Genomic DNA, 15,824 nt, shown 5'->3' on the forward strand with positions numbered 1-15,824 from the left:
TTTGGAGTATGTGCAATAATCTCCACTTTACAGATGAGGAAACTAAGGTTTATAAAGATTTAGGATCAGTTTAAGGCCGTAGGGTCAGTGTATTGCTGAGTATAGTACATAGTTCCAGAGCTTGTATTCGCGACCGTAACTTTTTCCTCGGTATTATCTTTACTAACATTCCCTTTAAACTGGTAGTTAAAAGACATTTCAACAACATAAAAAAAGTCTTCGTCATATTCAACGGATTGTTCATTGTTACTAACTAGCTGCACCATCCTTCTTGGGGGTCCTTTCTGCGAGTGAAACGTGTTGCTGAACCATCTCAGTCCCGGTTTTCGCTCTGACAATCTGGGGTTTTACAAACATGAGCTGGAATCTTTTGTTAACTCAGTTAGGGAACTGCAACCCACCGGGTTCAACTGGGGACTCTTGGGAATTTGCAAAACTCCAAGAACGGGGGCGTTTTCTTCCACGACCCTCCCACACTCAAGACCGTACCTCGCGGAACCAAAAGCATAGTAACAACCTCCCCTCACGGCTTCGGCTCCTGGGTCCCTCTTTCAGACCTTTAATAAGCTTCCTGGGCGCTGATTGGCTGGACTTACAACGATGGGCGGGACGCTGCCCTGGATTGGACGTCAGACCACCTTGGTCGCCCCTCCCCGGCGTTCACCCTCCAGCCCACGGAATGATTGGTGCGGGGTCCCGACTGCCGCCAGGGCCTGGGTGGGGCCAAGCGCGCCTCGAGGGAAGAAGGATCGCCACTAAAAGCCCGCGCCTGAAGGGGTGGGGCGTCCTGGGGACCCGGGATTGGAGTGCTGGGAGCCGTCTCCCGTCGTGCACTGGGGCACCGGTCACTCACCCGGAAGGAGAAGCCGGGACTGTCTATATGGTGGGGCGCTGGCGGTGTTGCTCTGTGGAGTGGGTCCTGCTCTCAGGTGAGGGGGCGTGGGCAGGGCCGCGGCCGCGGGGAGAAGGTGCTTCTCTGAGATGAGGGCCACGGACTTAAGCGTCAGTAGTGGCGCTTGGGGTGGGGATTTCGCTTGACATCCTATGGGCTGTCTTATCTCCCGTAATAAAGGCCGTTACTTGCTCGGGATCCAGGAGAAGGAAAACCGGCATTTCCATTTTTAAAGGAATATAAAGCATCTTTCCTTCCCACTCCCCAAGATTAATAGGCAAAGAAAGAGGGGGACCGTGTGGCTCTTTGCTGCTAGTTCGTTAAGAGTGAAGGGGGAGTGGCCGGAGTCAAAAGAGTTTGGGGACATTTGCCCAAACGACTGGGACTAGGGATAATGGACAAGTATTTTACGGGAACACGAGAGGCCCTTGCGCTAGACTGTGTTCGCTTTTGTGACTGACCTTCCAAGTGGAAGGAGTGGCAAATTAGAGGGACAAAAAGAATGCCGCAGAGCTGGTTGAGAACACACGAAGGTTGGTCAGACAGGGGAAACTTCCTTTACCACCTGTGGGTGCTTAGGAAGGAGAGCTTTTTGAGTTGCCATCTGGCTCAAGAATAAGTAAGAAGGGATGGAAGTCTCGGTGGCTCAATATACTTTTATCACCTGATTATTTTTTTTTTAACCTGTCTCTTGAAGTAGTTTAAACGGGAATGAAAAGGGTGGAGCTCAAGTCTTGAATTGTTGTGACATTGGAAAGTTTTACAAGGAATCTACTTTGTAAATGGCAAACAACTAGGGTCTTCTTGGAGTTGTTGGTGCTGGCACAGATGGAGAAAGTAAAGGAAACTTCAGATGTGATTGAAAGGGCCCAGGAAACGGAGTTAGCGCTGAGTTCCATAAGTAGCTGAGAGGGTCACTGACTTTATTCTCATTTGGATGACATATGGCTCCATCTCCCACATCATAGAGCTAAAGTTAAGAACTTCTTCCTCCTCAGAGAACTGAGCTTTATTTCCTTCTGAGAAGTGGCACCTATGGGGAGGAGAGGAAGCTAATGGAGAATAGCAGTTGCTAGAAACTGTTACTTGAAGTCTAGCTTTTTGTGTTTCTTCCAGTGTTTTTAAGGAAAATTATAGCTGGAACTCTTAGTGTCTTTCGAATTTAGATTTAAGTACACAGCATTTTAGGGGTCCTAGGATTTTTAAAAAACCTCTTTATAAAAAACCTATTTGTTTCTAAGTGGCATTAGCCCCAAAGGAAAGGAGAGGAACTTGCACGTGGAGGTGGTACAGAGCCCGAGGCAAACTCTTTGTGAGTCCAAGAGAGTACTGACCATTTTGTTACTAAATTATAGTCCTGACTTTGATAAACCTTTCAAGGCACAGGAGATGTGTGAGCCCCACCGAGCTTGTCGAGACTATGATTTCCTTGGCATGGTCTTTCTTTATTACTTTTGTGAAAAGACACTACAGAATCTTTTAACTCTGCTCCTGTGCTGGCAATTTACCAAATGCCAGGAAAGAAAAGAGGAAAAATTATTTAAAAATCTGAGTAGGTTAGTTGTTCACGGTAAGTTGGCCTGCTCTTTTTGATCACAGCCATTTGAGTGCTTACATCGGGATTTTATACATTGGTTGTTACGGCATTGGAATTGCCAGTTTTTCAGTTCAGGAGCCCTTTGCAATGGTGACTGCATCAGATGAAAAATCAGATTGTCAGCAAGAATACTGTTTAAGATGGTATTGCAATCATAAGACCTTCGGCTTGCTTGATGGCGTAGCCCCATTTTGTTGTATGCCGTGAAGCCATGTCTCTGAGTGCAGTGTCTGTGTGGAGAGACCTTCTGGTATATTGGAAAGAATTGGAAAAGCTGTTTGCTCTGCTAATTTTGTGGGGTAAATGAGTTCTCCTTCTTTTCAAACATTTGCCTTGTGTTAGCAAAACATAAGATAGAAAGAAACTCATTACACACTCTTCTAATGGTAAGGCAGAACTAATAAGGGAATGTGTTTAAAATTAATTGTGGGACTGTAAAAATGAGTGGATGTGAATGGGCATGGGGGGAGGAGAGGGAGATCTTAGAGAGTCTTGTTTCCCCAGGAGCCAACACAGATCATTTGTTGGCAGTACATATTGGCTGAAGTCAGTTTTCATTTCAAGGTAAATTGAAAAGGGAAATTAAACCTTATTGTTTTGCTCTTAAGAGAGGAGAAGGGGGTGCAGGTGGCAGCCAGGGTGGATGCTGTTGGAGTGGTTCTAGGAGTCATAAGATTAGTGCTGTATTTTAACAGAAGGTGACATCATGGGCCCCTTTGGACTCGAGTAACCCTGTGCTGCAACCTTCATGGTCCCCTTGTTGGAGAGGGCGATGTCGCTGCACATGTAAACTACCACGTTGGGGGAAATCAGCAGCTTAGGCTTTAATGAATCTTTACAAAGGAGTGGAAAACATTCTGAATGGACCTGTGTAAGCTGTAGGGTGTTTGGGCAGAGGTACAAACTGGATGGCATGTCCAGCAAGGAAATAATTAGAACCTTTGACTTAGGTTCTGGAGAATAAATGATTAGATAAGGGAAGGTCAAAACTGGGCAACCCATTCAGGTGCTCCCGGTGCTCACTCTGATTTACCTCTGGGGAGGTGACTGGTTAACAAGACAAAGAGACTTAGGAGCATTGGTGTTTTGGGGAGCTTGGCTATCTCTGAACAGCCAGGAGGGGGCGATGTTGGGTTCACTTGCAAAGCTGTGCCCTGTGTGCCCACGAGGCTGCTTTGCCTTCAGTCTTCAGGCAGAAAGAGTTGACAACCGAACCTCCCTGTTTTCGGCTGCTTGAGGCAAACCCTGCACAGACCCAAACATGCTTTGGTTAGACGTGGCCTGGTTTAGGATCTTAGCCGTGGTCTGAAAAGGGAGGCAAATCCCCCAGGGCTTGTAGTTGTCATGCACCTAATGTGGAGGAGTTTTTTTGCTTCCTTTTAAGTTTTTCACAAGTATCAAAAAAGGTGCCTGGGTTTCCCCAGGAGGGTTGATTATAAAATTTTTAGGGTTTTACCCTGGTAAAGAGTGGTAAGAATAGAAGCACACTAACCACAGCTGTTCCCTTGTCATTTGTCCCTCTTCAGATGTTTTCTTCCAATGGGCTTTGGGTATAGGATGTTGGAGAACCAAGAGCCGGAGGTAAGCATGTGGTCTCCACAGAACAGGTGGGTAAGTTTGAGGGGATTTAGGAGAAGATGCAAATCATTGCATCTCCATGGTGTTCTCCATGGTGTTCTTCTGACAGTAATACCTTGGTAATTCTGGTGAGCTCAAAGTAAAGCCAGGAGAAAGAAATCAGTAGTGAGGGCATTTCTGGGAAATGAGGTTCCATTTTTGACTAACTTTCCATTCCTTAGAATACACTGGAATGTAAGCTTCATGAGGGTGAGGATTTTTGTCTTTTATTCATGTTCTTCCCCCAGTGTCTTAGAATAGCACCTGATATGCAATGGGTCAATAAGTATTTGTTGAATTTAATGGATAAGTGAACAAATGAATAAAAGTTGGTGCTGTTTGGAAAAATCTGCCAACCTGTGTGGTCAAAGCTGCCTTACTTGTGTGGCTGAGCTGAAGCTGACGGAGCATTTCTTACCTTCAGGAGGTGATCACTGTGCGTGTCCAGGACCCCCGTGTGCAGAATGAGGGCTCCTGGAATTCTTACGTGGATTATAAGATCTTCCTCCATGTAAGTGCATCACACTCTGGATTGGGATCAGCACTCTCCAGGGCTGAGGGACAGTGCTGAGGCAGAACCCATGTGTGGGTGCTTCTGGCAGGCCCAAGACAGAAGAAAAAGAGGGAGGGGAGGAGCAAGAGCTTGGGTGGGCCTGCAAGTTGCTTGCAGGCTGTCTGATAGCTCGAGTTGGAGCTCTGATGAGAACTGTGGCCTAATGGCTTAGATCCTTAGCGAGAGTGATGATGGGGAGTTTTGTGATCTTTGTCTTTTTCTAACCCGGTTCACGTACTGTTTCCTGTAGACCAACAGCAAAGCCTTTACGGCCAAGACGTCCTGTGTACGTCGCCGCTACCGTGAGTTCGTGTGGCTGAGAAAGCAGCTACAGAGAAACGCTGGTTTAGTGTGAGTCTGCTCTTGCATCTTTCTTGGGTCTGAGACTGGCTTTTTAGGTGTTTACTCGGGAATTAAGAGTTGACAGTGAACAAAACTTGGCAATGTGCCAGGCACTAAGGAAATTGAGAAATGTGTTCTTAAATCATGTTTTTAAATCAGTGAAAAAAGTAAAGACAGAGTTCTTATTTCTAGTATTTTGACCTAACCATGCCATAGAAATAGCAAAAATATTTTTTATATGTATATTAGTGTAGGGCTAAACAAATGTGCTGCTAACATTATAAATGTGCTTGTTACTGGTTATGAGAAACTTTTTAGCACCTGGACTTATTTGACAGGTGGTGATCTGATCCATCTGACATGTAAAAATTGTGATTTTTTTTTTCTTTGTGCAAAGACCTTTTTTTCAGAGGCACAACAGAGTAAGAGCCTTAGGAAGGACCTCCCAAATAAGTCCTAAAACTGGAGACAGTTTAGAACAGTGCTTCCACCACAGAATGCTCACTGAATGCTCTGGTGAGGGATGGCCTGTTGAAGACCTAGCTAGTTAGTTACCATGTGGGACTGATGAGGACACTGTCATGAGTCAGACCCTCATAAACCAGTTGGAACTTCCCCCAACAAATTGTGCACCTCTAGCCTTGCTGTTGTCTTTTGAAAGTTATGTGCTGAGCTTCATAAGAGAGGAGGTTTAGAGAGTTTGTGGATGATAACTCAGCTACTTTTAGAAAATTCCAAGCGTGTGACTTTCTAGGACTGGCGAGGGCAGCCTTAATCTACACACAAGGACCCATCATTCTCCATGTCTTTATGTCTAAGCCCCTCCCTTTTAAGAATAGTAGTTGATGGTGGGAGTAGGTTTTGTAAACAAGGTAGTACGGTAGCATGAAGTTTGAAGTCATAGATTTCATTCAAATACCAGTTCTGTTGCTTACCAGCTGTGTGGTACTGGGGCATTTTCTCAACTTCTCTGATTCTATTTCCTTACCAGTAAAATGGGAACAGTAATATCTTTCTCATGGGGTTTTGGGAGGATTAATGAAGTAAGGTTTGTAAAACATTAGGTGTAATGTCTGACAGGTGGCATGCACTTAGTCATTGTTAGTGTGTGTGTCGTCCCCCCCGCCCCCGGCATCTTATTAAAAGCTCTTTGTATTGCCTCTTTTGCGGGGGATTTCCTTGACCAGGGGCTGAAATGACTGTGTTGGATCTTGCACTTATTTTGGGTGTTATGTTATGTGACTCCATAGGCCTGTACCTGAACTTCCTGGGAAGTCAACCTTCTTTGGTAGCTCAGATGAGTTCATTGAGAAGCGACGACAAGGCCTGCAGCACTTCCTTGAAAAGTAAGTGGGCATGGCAGGCTAGCACTTGCCTCTGAGGTGGCGGCAGAGATGGGGGAAGGTGACTGGCAGGATGGCTCATTGAACATACAGGTGCATTTGGGGTAGACCTCTTTGTTGTACCGTCATGCTCACTCAAGCCAGAGTCCTTCAGAGGTAGGGGCTGGAGAGAGCAAATCCTCAGAGCGATGCTGTGTGTTGTTCTACCTCTGTGTGCCCCAGGGTCCTGCAGAGTGTTGTCCTCCTGTCAGACAGCCAGTTACACCTCTTCCTGCAAAGCCAGCTTTCGGTGCCCGAGATAGAAGCCTGTGTCCAAGGCCAAAGCCCCATGACCGTTTCTGATGCTATTCTTCGCTATGCTATGTCAAACTGCGGCTGGGTCCAGGAAGAGAGGCAGGATTCTTGTCACTTGGCTAAAGGAGACCAGCCTAAGAGGTAACTAAAGTTCTCTTTTTTTTGAGACACTAGGAGGTAGGATTACTGTTACCTGGGCTGGAGAGGTGCCCATTAAATAACGTCAAGTCACAGCGCTGGTAGTCTTTCAGAAGGGGCCTCATTCTCATGTGTGGTTCTGTCATTCCATGCACAAGAGTCTGTGCTAACCGACCCCTGGGTAGAGGCGCTCCTACAGAAGCGTGGGGAGAAAGAAGAGAAGGCTTTCTTATTTGTTATGCCCTTTATGCTCCCCCCCTTTAAAATAACTTCACTGAGATACAATTCACATTCCATAAAATTCACCCTTTTAGTGTACAGTTCAGTAGTTTTTAGTTTATTCACAAAGTTGTGCAACCATTAATCACCACAGTCAATTTTAGAACATTTTCCTTACCCCAGAAGTAACCTTGTACCCATTAACATGACTCCCTGTTTTCCCCAACCCCTAGTCCTGGAGACCTCTAATCTGCTCTCTGAGTCTGTGGATTTTCCTATTCTGGACTTCTCATACAAATGGAGTTTTAAGATATGTGGCCTTTTGTGATTGGCTTCTTTTACTTAGCATGTTTTCAAGGTTCATCCATGTTGTAGTATGTATCAGTACTTAATTCCTTTTTATGGCTGAATAATAATCCATTTGTATGGACATACCACCTCTTGTTTGTCTTCACTTGTGTTTATCCATTCATTTTGTTTACCTGTTCCTTCTTTTCCCTTTCCCGTTCTCCTAGTTGCTGCTTTTTTCCAAGATCGAGTAGGAGGAGTTCTCCCTCGCCACCTCCTGAGGAGGAAAAGGATCATTTTGAGGTGTGGGCTCCTGTTGTTGACTCTGAGGCTCCTTCCTTGGAAAGCCCCCCTCTCCCACCTCCAACCTCACCATCATGCTGTGATTTTGCAAGACCTGATGAAGGACCCTCTGATCCTCAGCCTGTGAAGAGGTCCTTGGGAGGGGACCATGCTGTGCCTTTGGATCCTAGTCAGTCAGAAACAGTTTTGGAAAAGTGAACTCTGGTCTGAGCTCTGGGTTCTGCTCTGAGATGGACAGAGGAGATGCAGACAAGGAGATGTAAGCACTGGGGTGGGACTGGGCACAGGGCAGCATTGGGGAAGCTGGGCTGCTTAGTGTTTTACAGCTGCCTCTGCTCGGGCTGGTTGCACAGAGGTCGGTCATGACAACTCCTCAAGCTTCCGCCATAGAAATAACACTGTGCAGATGTTTGTAAGTTAGGTATAAGGTCCAGGGGCTGTTGGTTTTGAGCAGGATCCCATGTTTACCCTCTTGGGAACTTAGTTTCTTATGATGTTTGTTAATGGGCCCAGGAGCGCTGCCCCTAGGTGACTGATTTTGGGGACCCATCAGCGGCAGATGTTAAGCTGCCAGATTGAATATTGTCCCAACAGAATTGCTTGTGTAGTTGTATTCCCACCGGCTCGGTTTTGCTGCGGGCCCTGGAGCACTTTTTTTCTGGGAGGCTGGCCTCTTGCCTACCTCCTTGCATGGCCAGGGTGGTGAAAATTTATTCTCCCACCCCCTTGCTTTTCCTCCACTAATACCAGTGAACGGAATGGTGCTGTGACTCCTGTCGCTGGCGTTCCCTGCATATCCCAGGACCTCCGCCTGGCCGTGTGGGGCCTGAGACCCACAAAGCAGGTCGTGACCACGCATGAAAGAGAAGTGGTTGTTCACAGCCAGAGGAGAGGCAAACAGCTCAGGGAGTTTTGTTTTGGAAAAGGCTGTCCTGGCCTGTCACTATCTCTTCTGGTTATAAAGCAGAGACACCACCATCTTTTCTGCAGAGGTAGAATGCGCTCCTTTCTTTTTTGAATCCTTTTCTTCTCCCTTAGTAACAGCTCCCTGCCCCCGGGGCTTCAGCCTCTGCGGTGTACCTCTGCTGTGCTGCAGGGAGGCCGTATGTTCAGTCCAGTGGGGCGCAAGGGCTTTGTTTCTTTCTGGAGAGAGGGCTCTGGGGATGGGGATGAGGAACAACATGCCTCCCTTCAGACAATGAGGCATTCTGCCCTCCTGCTGCCATAATTCCTCTCCACTGAGAGGCAGAGCTGGTGGGAGGCGAGTGCCGCTGGCGCTCTGCGTTGCTCTGCACTTAGGTTTGTGTGTGGTTCTTGCCCACTCCTCCATCCTCAGGACACCCCACCCCGTCTGTGGGCTCTTTTACTACCAGCCTATGCTGTGGGACTGTCATGGCATTTAGTTCAGAGTTGAGGGGCTTTGGCCTGAAATAAAATTCAACTATTTAAGACTGTTGTTGCAATTTGTGTCTAACAAGCTGTAGCAGAGAAGGAGGGAATGAAGGCTGGCAGTAGTTACTTTCATAAATCATGAGTTTATCAGTGTGGAAATAATGGTTCGGGGCTGTGCACCGCAGTTCTCCTGCATTGTGTGTGCGGCTCAAGTTCACCACTGGAGGAAGGACTGTCTTCCAAAGAGCCGGGATCCAGCTCTACTCACAGTTACGGGCATGAACCTTGTTAGGTGTCATTTACCTGATGCTGCTTCCATCCTCGCAGCCTGTCTGAGGTGCCAGGTGCTGAAAGAGAAATAAAGTTTGTCAACAGGCAGATGCAAAGCCTTGGCTGGGACCCATCCCTCTTTCCTGCCCGCCTCCCCTGAGTCTCTCCTTTATATGATGCAGCAGAGCAAGGCGAGGATAGAAAACCTACAGAGGCAAATCCAAAATGTCAAAAGAAGTTCATTTAAAAGGGGGAAAAAAAACTCCATACACAACCCTCACAAAAACCCGACAGATGCTAAGCTAATGGCATCCGCTCTGCCGATTGGTGGGGATGACTCATGAATATTAATGAGTCCAATGCTCCAAATGGTGCAGCTGTGAACCCAGCTGTGCCTGAAGCTCTCAGATCTCGAAACTTCCAGACAGGAGCCGGAGGTGGTCTGTGTCAATTCCCTACTCAGCCAAAAAACAGCAAGCTGGGTTGGCCTTCTTCTGTTCACTCCTTTTCTTCCTGGAGTTGGTGCTCAGCAGCTAGTTCTGCCAGCAGGGTAGGCTGCTGGGACAGCAGGAACCATTCAAAGACACGAATGCAATTTTTCTGACTCCCGGCTTTTTAAATGATCCATTAACAGCAGTGCATATAACAGCACTTCAGTTAATCTAAGGCCAGGAACCATCCCCTCATTGTCTTGTGCAGAGTGGAGTGTAGGCCGGAGAAGGAGATGTCCTAAGAAGGGAAGACTTTCTAATAATGCAGGCCTGGAGTTAGCAGGAAAACAGCAAAAATGGATCTCCTCCATCCAGGCAGCGCCATTTGCCTCTCATGTTTTGCTCTGTCCCTTTGTATACTCAGGGCTAGCCGCCATGGCTGATGACCTCTGTGAATGGCCTACTGAGTTTTTTGTAGAATGAAAGTATTTGTTGTTATCATTTAGAATTGAGGTAGGTTCTGTGCCTGATGTATCACCTCCTTCCAACAGCTACTTCCATGGCCCCAGTCTAGTCATCTGTTACTCAGGATAAGTGATCCCAAGCTCATGGGGTTCATTTTGTTTGGTGGAAGGAACTATGTGTGTATGTGGGTGGAGGGGGAGATAGAATTTCTTGTATGAAAATCATATGTTTCACATCATTTTTGACCTTGGTGCCCAATGAGGAGGGCAGAGCAAGTATTACACTCATTTTCTATCCAAGGAAACTTTGGAGTTGAGCTAAGCATGGTTTTTAAAACTATGCTTTTAGATGGTGTTAGAATACATTCATGTGAGAGGCCCTTTACAAGCTCTGTAAGACAAGGGTGTTCCCCCCGCCGCCCCCCCCCCCAAAAAAAGCTTTTTAAAAAGCTAAACCACCACTATTCAAGGAAAAAAATCCCTCTGCTTTTCAGTTCTCAGAAATTAGACCTCACAGTTCTCAGTTTTCTGACTGCTAAGGTCTTCGATCCACACTGCCAAGTCCTTGGCACCTTGTACCCTCTCTGGTAGATTTGCTTGGGAGGTGATTATGACTTTTTAACAGTCTGATCGAACATTAAATTAGCTCCTTGTTTGTCAATGTGTTTATATGCCTTAGCCCTTGCTGATTATTTGTATAACATCTAGGGATGGGGAGGACATTGGGCTGGGAGGATCCAAGGTGGGACTGGGATAGAAATGGAAACAGACCAGCTCCTGGCTTGCCTCACGGAGGCCGCAGGAGCATTCAGTTGGGCTGGAGTGGCATCTGTGGATTTATGTGTGAGCAGCCAGCTGAGACGCAGCTAAAGCCAAGCAGATAACCAGTGTAGTGTGAGATGGTGACTTCCTCAGTCAAGCCTGGGCACCAATCCTAAGCCACCCATCTTGGGTGGCCCTCTGCCAGCAGGGACTCAGCTTTGTAGAGGGCATATTGCCCAGTACAAGGTAACCTTTCTTTGAACTGTAGATGAGTGTCCCTGTTCCTCCTATTACCACTGTACCTTCTTTCCTGAAGGGTTTCCTTAACCGATTTGGAAGCCCCCCTCTCATCTCTCATCTCTCATCTCTCATCTCTCATCGATGGCCTGCCTCAGCTCCTCTCTCTAAAGAGCTGTTTCAGGAACTGCTACAAAGACCAAGTACGCATCTGGTTTCCAACAGGGCAGCAGGAGCCAGTCCTCGCATCTTATTAGAGAAATAACTTGGGTAAAATCAGTTCCACCTTAGGAATGGCTGGATTTGGAGCTGGAAAGCTGCAACCGCAACTCTCAAGATACAATAAATACAGACAATTAAAACTCAGAAGGATAACAAGAGCCACACTTTTCGGGAGACAGTGCTCCTGACTCAATAAGCAGAGTGAATAATTTTACTTCCTTTTCGTTAAGGGGAGACCTGGTCCACTTCTGCAAGCAAAGGAGGAGAAAAACAAGCTGTGTTTACATAGCAGGGAGAGGGGCCTGAATAATAAATAGGGAGAGATGGTAAAGCTAGAGTGTTAGAACTAAGAGATCACCTGAAAGTCTTTAAGCCTTTTTTTTTTTTTTTGCCCTGAAAGGGCAGGAACAATGTGCTTATGGAATCTTTGGGTTATGGGAAGCCACCAGCCACAGTTATTATCTGTGGCTGTCAAGTCCCTCCTTCCTGTCCTCTCGGCCAAGCACTTTTTTCTCTATACCATCCATTTGGAAGGGGCAGTTAGTTTAGATCCTTCAGTGTTCTTGCCCCGTCTGTGTGTGTGTGTCCCTTCCCTGGTGGCCATGGTGTGGGAAGCCAGGCCCACCAGCAGCCTGCCCTGAATTCCTCCAGCAGAAGACCCAGAATAGTGAGAGCCCGAGGCGGTTTGTTGGAGGCAGTGCAACCTGCCCGTACGAGACTTAGATATATTCTACCAATTAGGGCACATCTGTTCCAAATGCTGAAAGGCGGGCACTGTCTCTTTAAGAGCCATCCCACTCCTCTCCTTGAGTGATGAGGGCTGGGAGCACAAGGGAGTCAGATGCTGATTAAACAGTCCTACTGCCTAGCTCTGTTAGAAAATTACTGTAATTATGATCTAGTCCCAGCAGAGGGATGAGTTCCAATCCTGCTAATAACCCTTCCAGGTGCCTCAGATGCCGGGCCCATGGGACTGAGCATCGACAGGGCTCTTGCTGGCACCAGGGCCGGCGACGGCCCTCCTGTCTGGCCTGTGCAGGCAAACACAACGAATGCACTGGACTCCTCACCCTATCTCGGCCTCCTGAGAAGGCAGTAGGTTGGGATTGTGTTGTGGGTTTTTTGTTTTTGTTTTTCTTTTTTTTTTTTTTGGTCCTTGACAGCTCCTGGGAGTCATTTTGTGGGAGAAAACTTTCCCCTAAACTAACATGAAGGACCAGGAAAATCATAGCCACAAGATGCCAATCTGTCCTGAATCCTCACTTGTGCCTGGGGACTGCAGTGAGCACTGCGCCAGCCCGACTCCGTGCAAAGGCGAGGGGAGCAGAGCAGTTGCCTTTAGCTGCATTGTCTCCTGCGCTTGTTTCTATCAACCTGTGTTTCGTGCTCTGAAGTAGAACACGGCATTTCACTTGGACCAAGAATTTCAGGGATTTCTGCTACTGAAAAGGGAATCAGGGATAGTGAACAAAGCTATTGAGAGAGATTCCCTATAATACAACTTTCTAAATTAACAAGTACAGGCTTATTTGTTTGAAGATATCATTTTTGTAGTGCAAATCTGCAGCAGTGCAGGCCAGCAAATCTCAAAGGTGCTTGTGGAGCATGAGGGCTTGCTTGCTGGTTTTTAAACCCTGAGGAATTCATGGCATTTATACTCTATATTAGTTTCCCAGCCTAGCCTTAAGCTGCTCCTTATCACTAAAGCACAAATTTCTAAAAGACGGCAGTTTCTCTGTGCTTGATTCTAAGCACACCCAAATGCCCCGAGACAATGGCTCTCAACCAAGGGCAATTTAGTTCCTAGGGAACATCTGAAAATATTTTTGGTTGTCAGAATTAGGGGGGAGGGGGTGAGTATTACTGGTATCTAGTATCTATAGAGACCAGGGATGCTGCTGAATATCCTACAGTGCCCACCAACATAAAATTATCTGGCCTAAAATGTCAATCATGCCAGGCTGAGAAACCCTGCACTGGCACAGTGAAGTAATACGCTTCAGGTTCTGCCCCCTACCCCAAATGTCCACTGCACCGCCTCAGAGATGTTGAAGAAATGATAGCCAATTCCCAGGCAACAGTTGCTTTTCCAGAAGTGGAATATATTAGCGACAGGCCAAGCAGGGTGCCTATCATAGGGGGCTTCCAGTAAACGTGGGTGGCGTGCACGTGCTCCCCTGGTGGCTCAAGGCAGCACATGCTGGACGGAGTGTGTGACTGTGGGGAAAAAGGAAGTGTCTGAGCGTGTTTCCGGTCCCATGATCAGATGTGGGGGGATAAAAGGTGGCCAGCTGCTCACCATCAGGTTAAGAGTGTCTGCAGTAGAACCAGATGCCCTCTTTGAGGACCAGCACTAGAAGCCTCTTGGAATTTATTCCCATCACAGGAGGCAAGGAAGTGGCACACTATTGCCCAGTGCCACAAAAATGCTTTCCTCAATGGCACTCTGCCAGGTGGAGGTGGCAGGCTACGATGGGGCCCCGTGAGGGAAATGAACACACACAGCGGCTGACAGCCGGCCAGCCCCACACGCGGCATGACACTAGAGACACCAGGCCCCTCAGAACTGCCCGGGCGCCAGGAAAAGAAAGCCTCGCTGGCAGGGTTTGCCTAGAAACCAGGCCTGAAGAGGAGAGGACTTCATTAGAAGGACATCGTGCCAGGAGAGCCAGGCAATCTACTGCCCACTCGCCTGGTGACTGGCAAGTCATTTGGCATTATTGACCACTCATCCCAGTTTACACCTGAGGTCTTGGAGTCATTATCAATAATAACTCCATTTCAGTCTCAAAGTGTCTCTGTTTGGAAAATAAGTTGTATGGTCATCCTATTAATTGTACCTCAGTTTCCTCTAATACCGTAGGGTTTTTTGTTGTGGGGGGGCATTATATAAGATTTTTTCACAAAATGGGCAACATCTTAAAATGTTTTATTAATTGAATCCCAAAGGGTTGTAAAAGAATGGTCATTGATTTTTACTAATGGAAAAGGAAACAACAACAACAACAACAGACCCAGCATGTTTTTTGAAGTTAGTTTTTGATAGGGAAAGAGGGAGAAAAATTCAAATCCCTTGAAGAAAAAAAATTTCTTTTTAGTTGTAAGTTTCAAACTCCCTACCCAATCTCTGAAATTCTAATGGGAAATGAAATGGCTGGACAGGAGGGGAGGGGAGGAGCAAGGGACTCTGGTAATCCACAAAATAGAAAATTAGTTTGAGTCACTGGGCTGTGTAGCTGGGATAATCCTCTGTGTAGACGGCTGCTTTTTCTAAAGTCAGCTCCGCTGATTTTGCTGGTGCTCTGGGAATTAGCAACTCAGCTCCACTCAAGATTAATCCTTCCAGAGCCATTCCTGGTGGGAGACCTGCTTGTGGGGAGGGCTTCTTTTTGGCCAAAGATTAAAGCACCTCTGTCCCTGGCGTCTTGAGAGTTTTGTTCTTAAGATGCAAGGAAAAAGGAGAGAGAGAATATACTTTGGTTCCTTTATACCCTTTTCTTCCTTGTTTTGCTTCAACCCCATTGTTTTCAGACTGGTTTGTAAAGGCAGGAGTCTGCACTACTCCCCCTACCCGCTTCCGTCTTGCTCTTTGCTTGGATACCACTGCTTTATTGTGTCGCAAGTGACTGGCATGGAATGTGGGTTTTGAAAATGTGTCATTGGTGTCTGACTGCAACAGAATGTGATTCGATAAGCAAAGCAGCAGACTGAGAATTTCAAGAGCCTTTCATTTCATTTCCTCTTCTACAGCAGATTTTGTTTAAGTCACCACCTTTCAGATCCTCAGTTTTGCCACTTGGCAAGACTAACTGATTACCAATAAAGTGGCTCAACTGAGGAAGCTAACGTGCAAAGAAAAAAAAAAAGTTAATGAAAACTTGAAATCCAGGCTATCCCCTACATACTATGTTTAGATAAAACGTCTACCTGAAACAGGAGAGACGACATCTAGTTGGCCCCAGCTTTTGGCATTGCTCTCACTTTAAATGGAATCAGACTGTCTAGGTTTAGGAAATGAGACTTAATGGGAATTCTCCTTCCCTTTTTTATTCACCAGAGGGAAGGATGTAGTTGGTTTTGAATTAAATTCAGATTTCTAAGAGGTGTTACAGGCCATTGTATGGGAAAATTTAATATTGAGGTTAACTGCAAAACAGTGTCTATGCTATTTTGCTATATGGATGACAGAGAAAACACACTAGAAAAAATGTACTTTTAATGAAATGTAGCTGAAAGATTGCTTTCTGAGCACTTAGTATTTTCAGATATTAGTCTGGACAGTACAGACCAAACTATACCAGCCCCAGTTCAGATTATCCAGTGGATGTCAGTAAGCTCTGTGTAAATTACTTATCTGTGAAAGGCAGATACGTTTGCTTCTTAAATTTGAGATCTGAGCTTTCTTATTTTTTGTTCTTCACATAAAATCTAGGAAGAAAACACGTCTCCCACCTCTAACT

General features: G+C 46.4%; 1 protein-coding gene across 1 annotated transcript; it reads left to right on the forward strand.

The window, feature by feature from the left end:
* The first annotated feature begins 860 nt into the window (after window positions 1-860).
* On the forward strand, window positions 861-9,006 carry SNX11 (sorting nexin 11). The gene is made up of 7 exons (XM_054585346.1): window positions 861-929; window positions 4,016-4,070; window positions 4,531-4,617; window positions 4,910-5,010; window positions 6,252-6,347; window positions 6,567-6,779; window positions 7,511-9,006. Exons 2-7 carry the CDS (start codon window positions 4,029-4,031, stop codon window positions 7,782-7,784), a joined length of 813 nt encoding a protein of 270 aa, XP_054441321.1. The 5' UTR covers window positions 861-929; window positions 4,016-4,028; the 3' UTR covers window positions 7,785-9,006.
* Window positions 9,007-15,824: the final 6,818 nt, after the last annotated feature.

Source organism: Pteronotus mesoamericanus, unplaced genomic scaffold (genome assembly GCF_021234165.1).
Source record: "Pteronotus mesoamericanus isolate MK-2021 breed Mesoamerican mustached bat unplaced genomic scaffold, CSHL_Meso_final contig_84, whole genome shotgun sequence".
Classification (NCBI taxonomy): domain Eukaryota; kingdom Metazoa; phylum Chordata; class Mammalia; order Chiroptera; family Mormoopidae; genus Pteronotus; species Pteronotus mesoamericanus.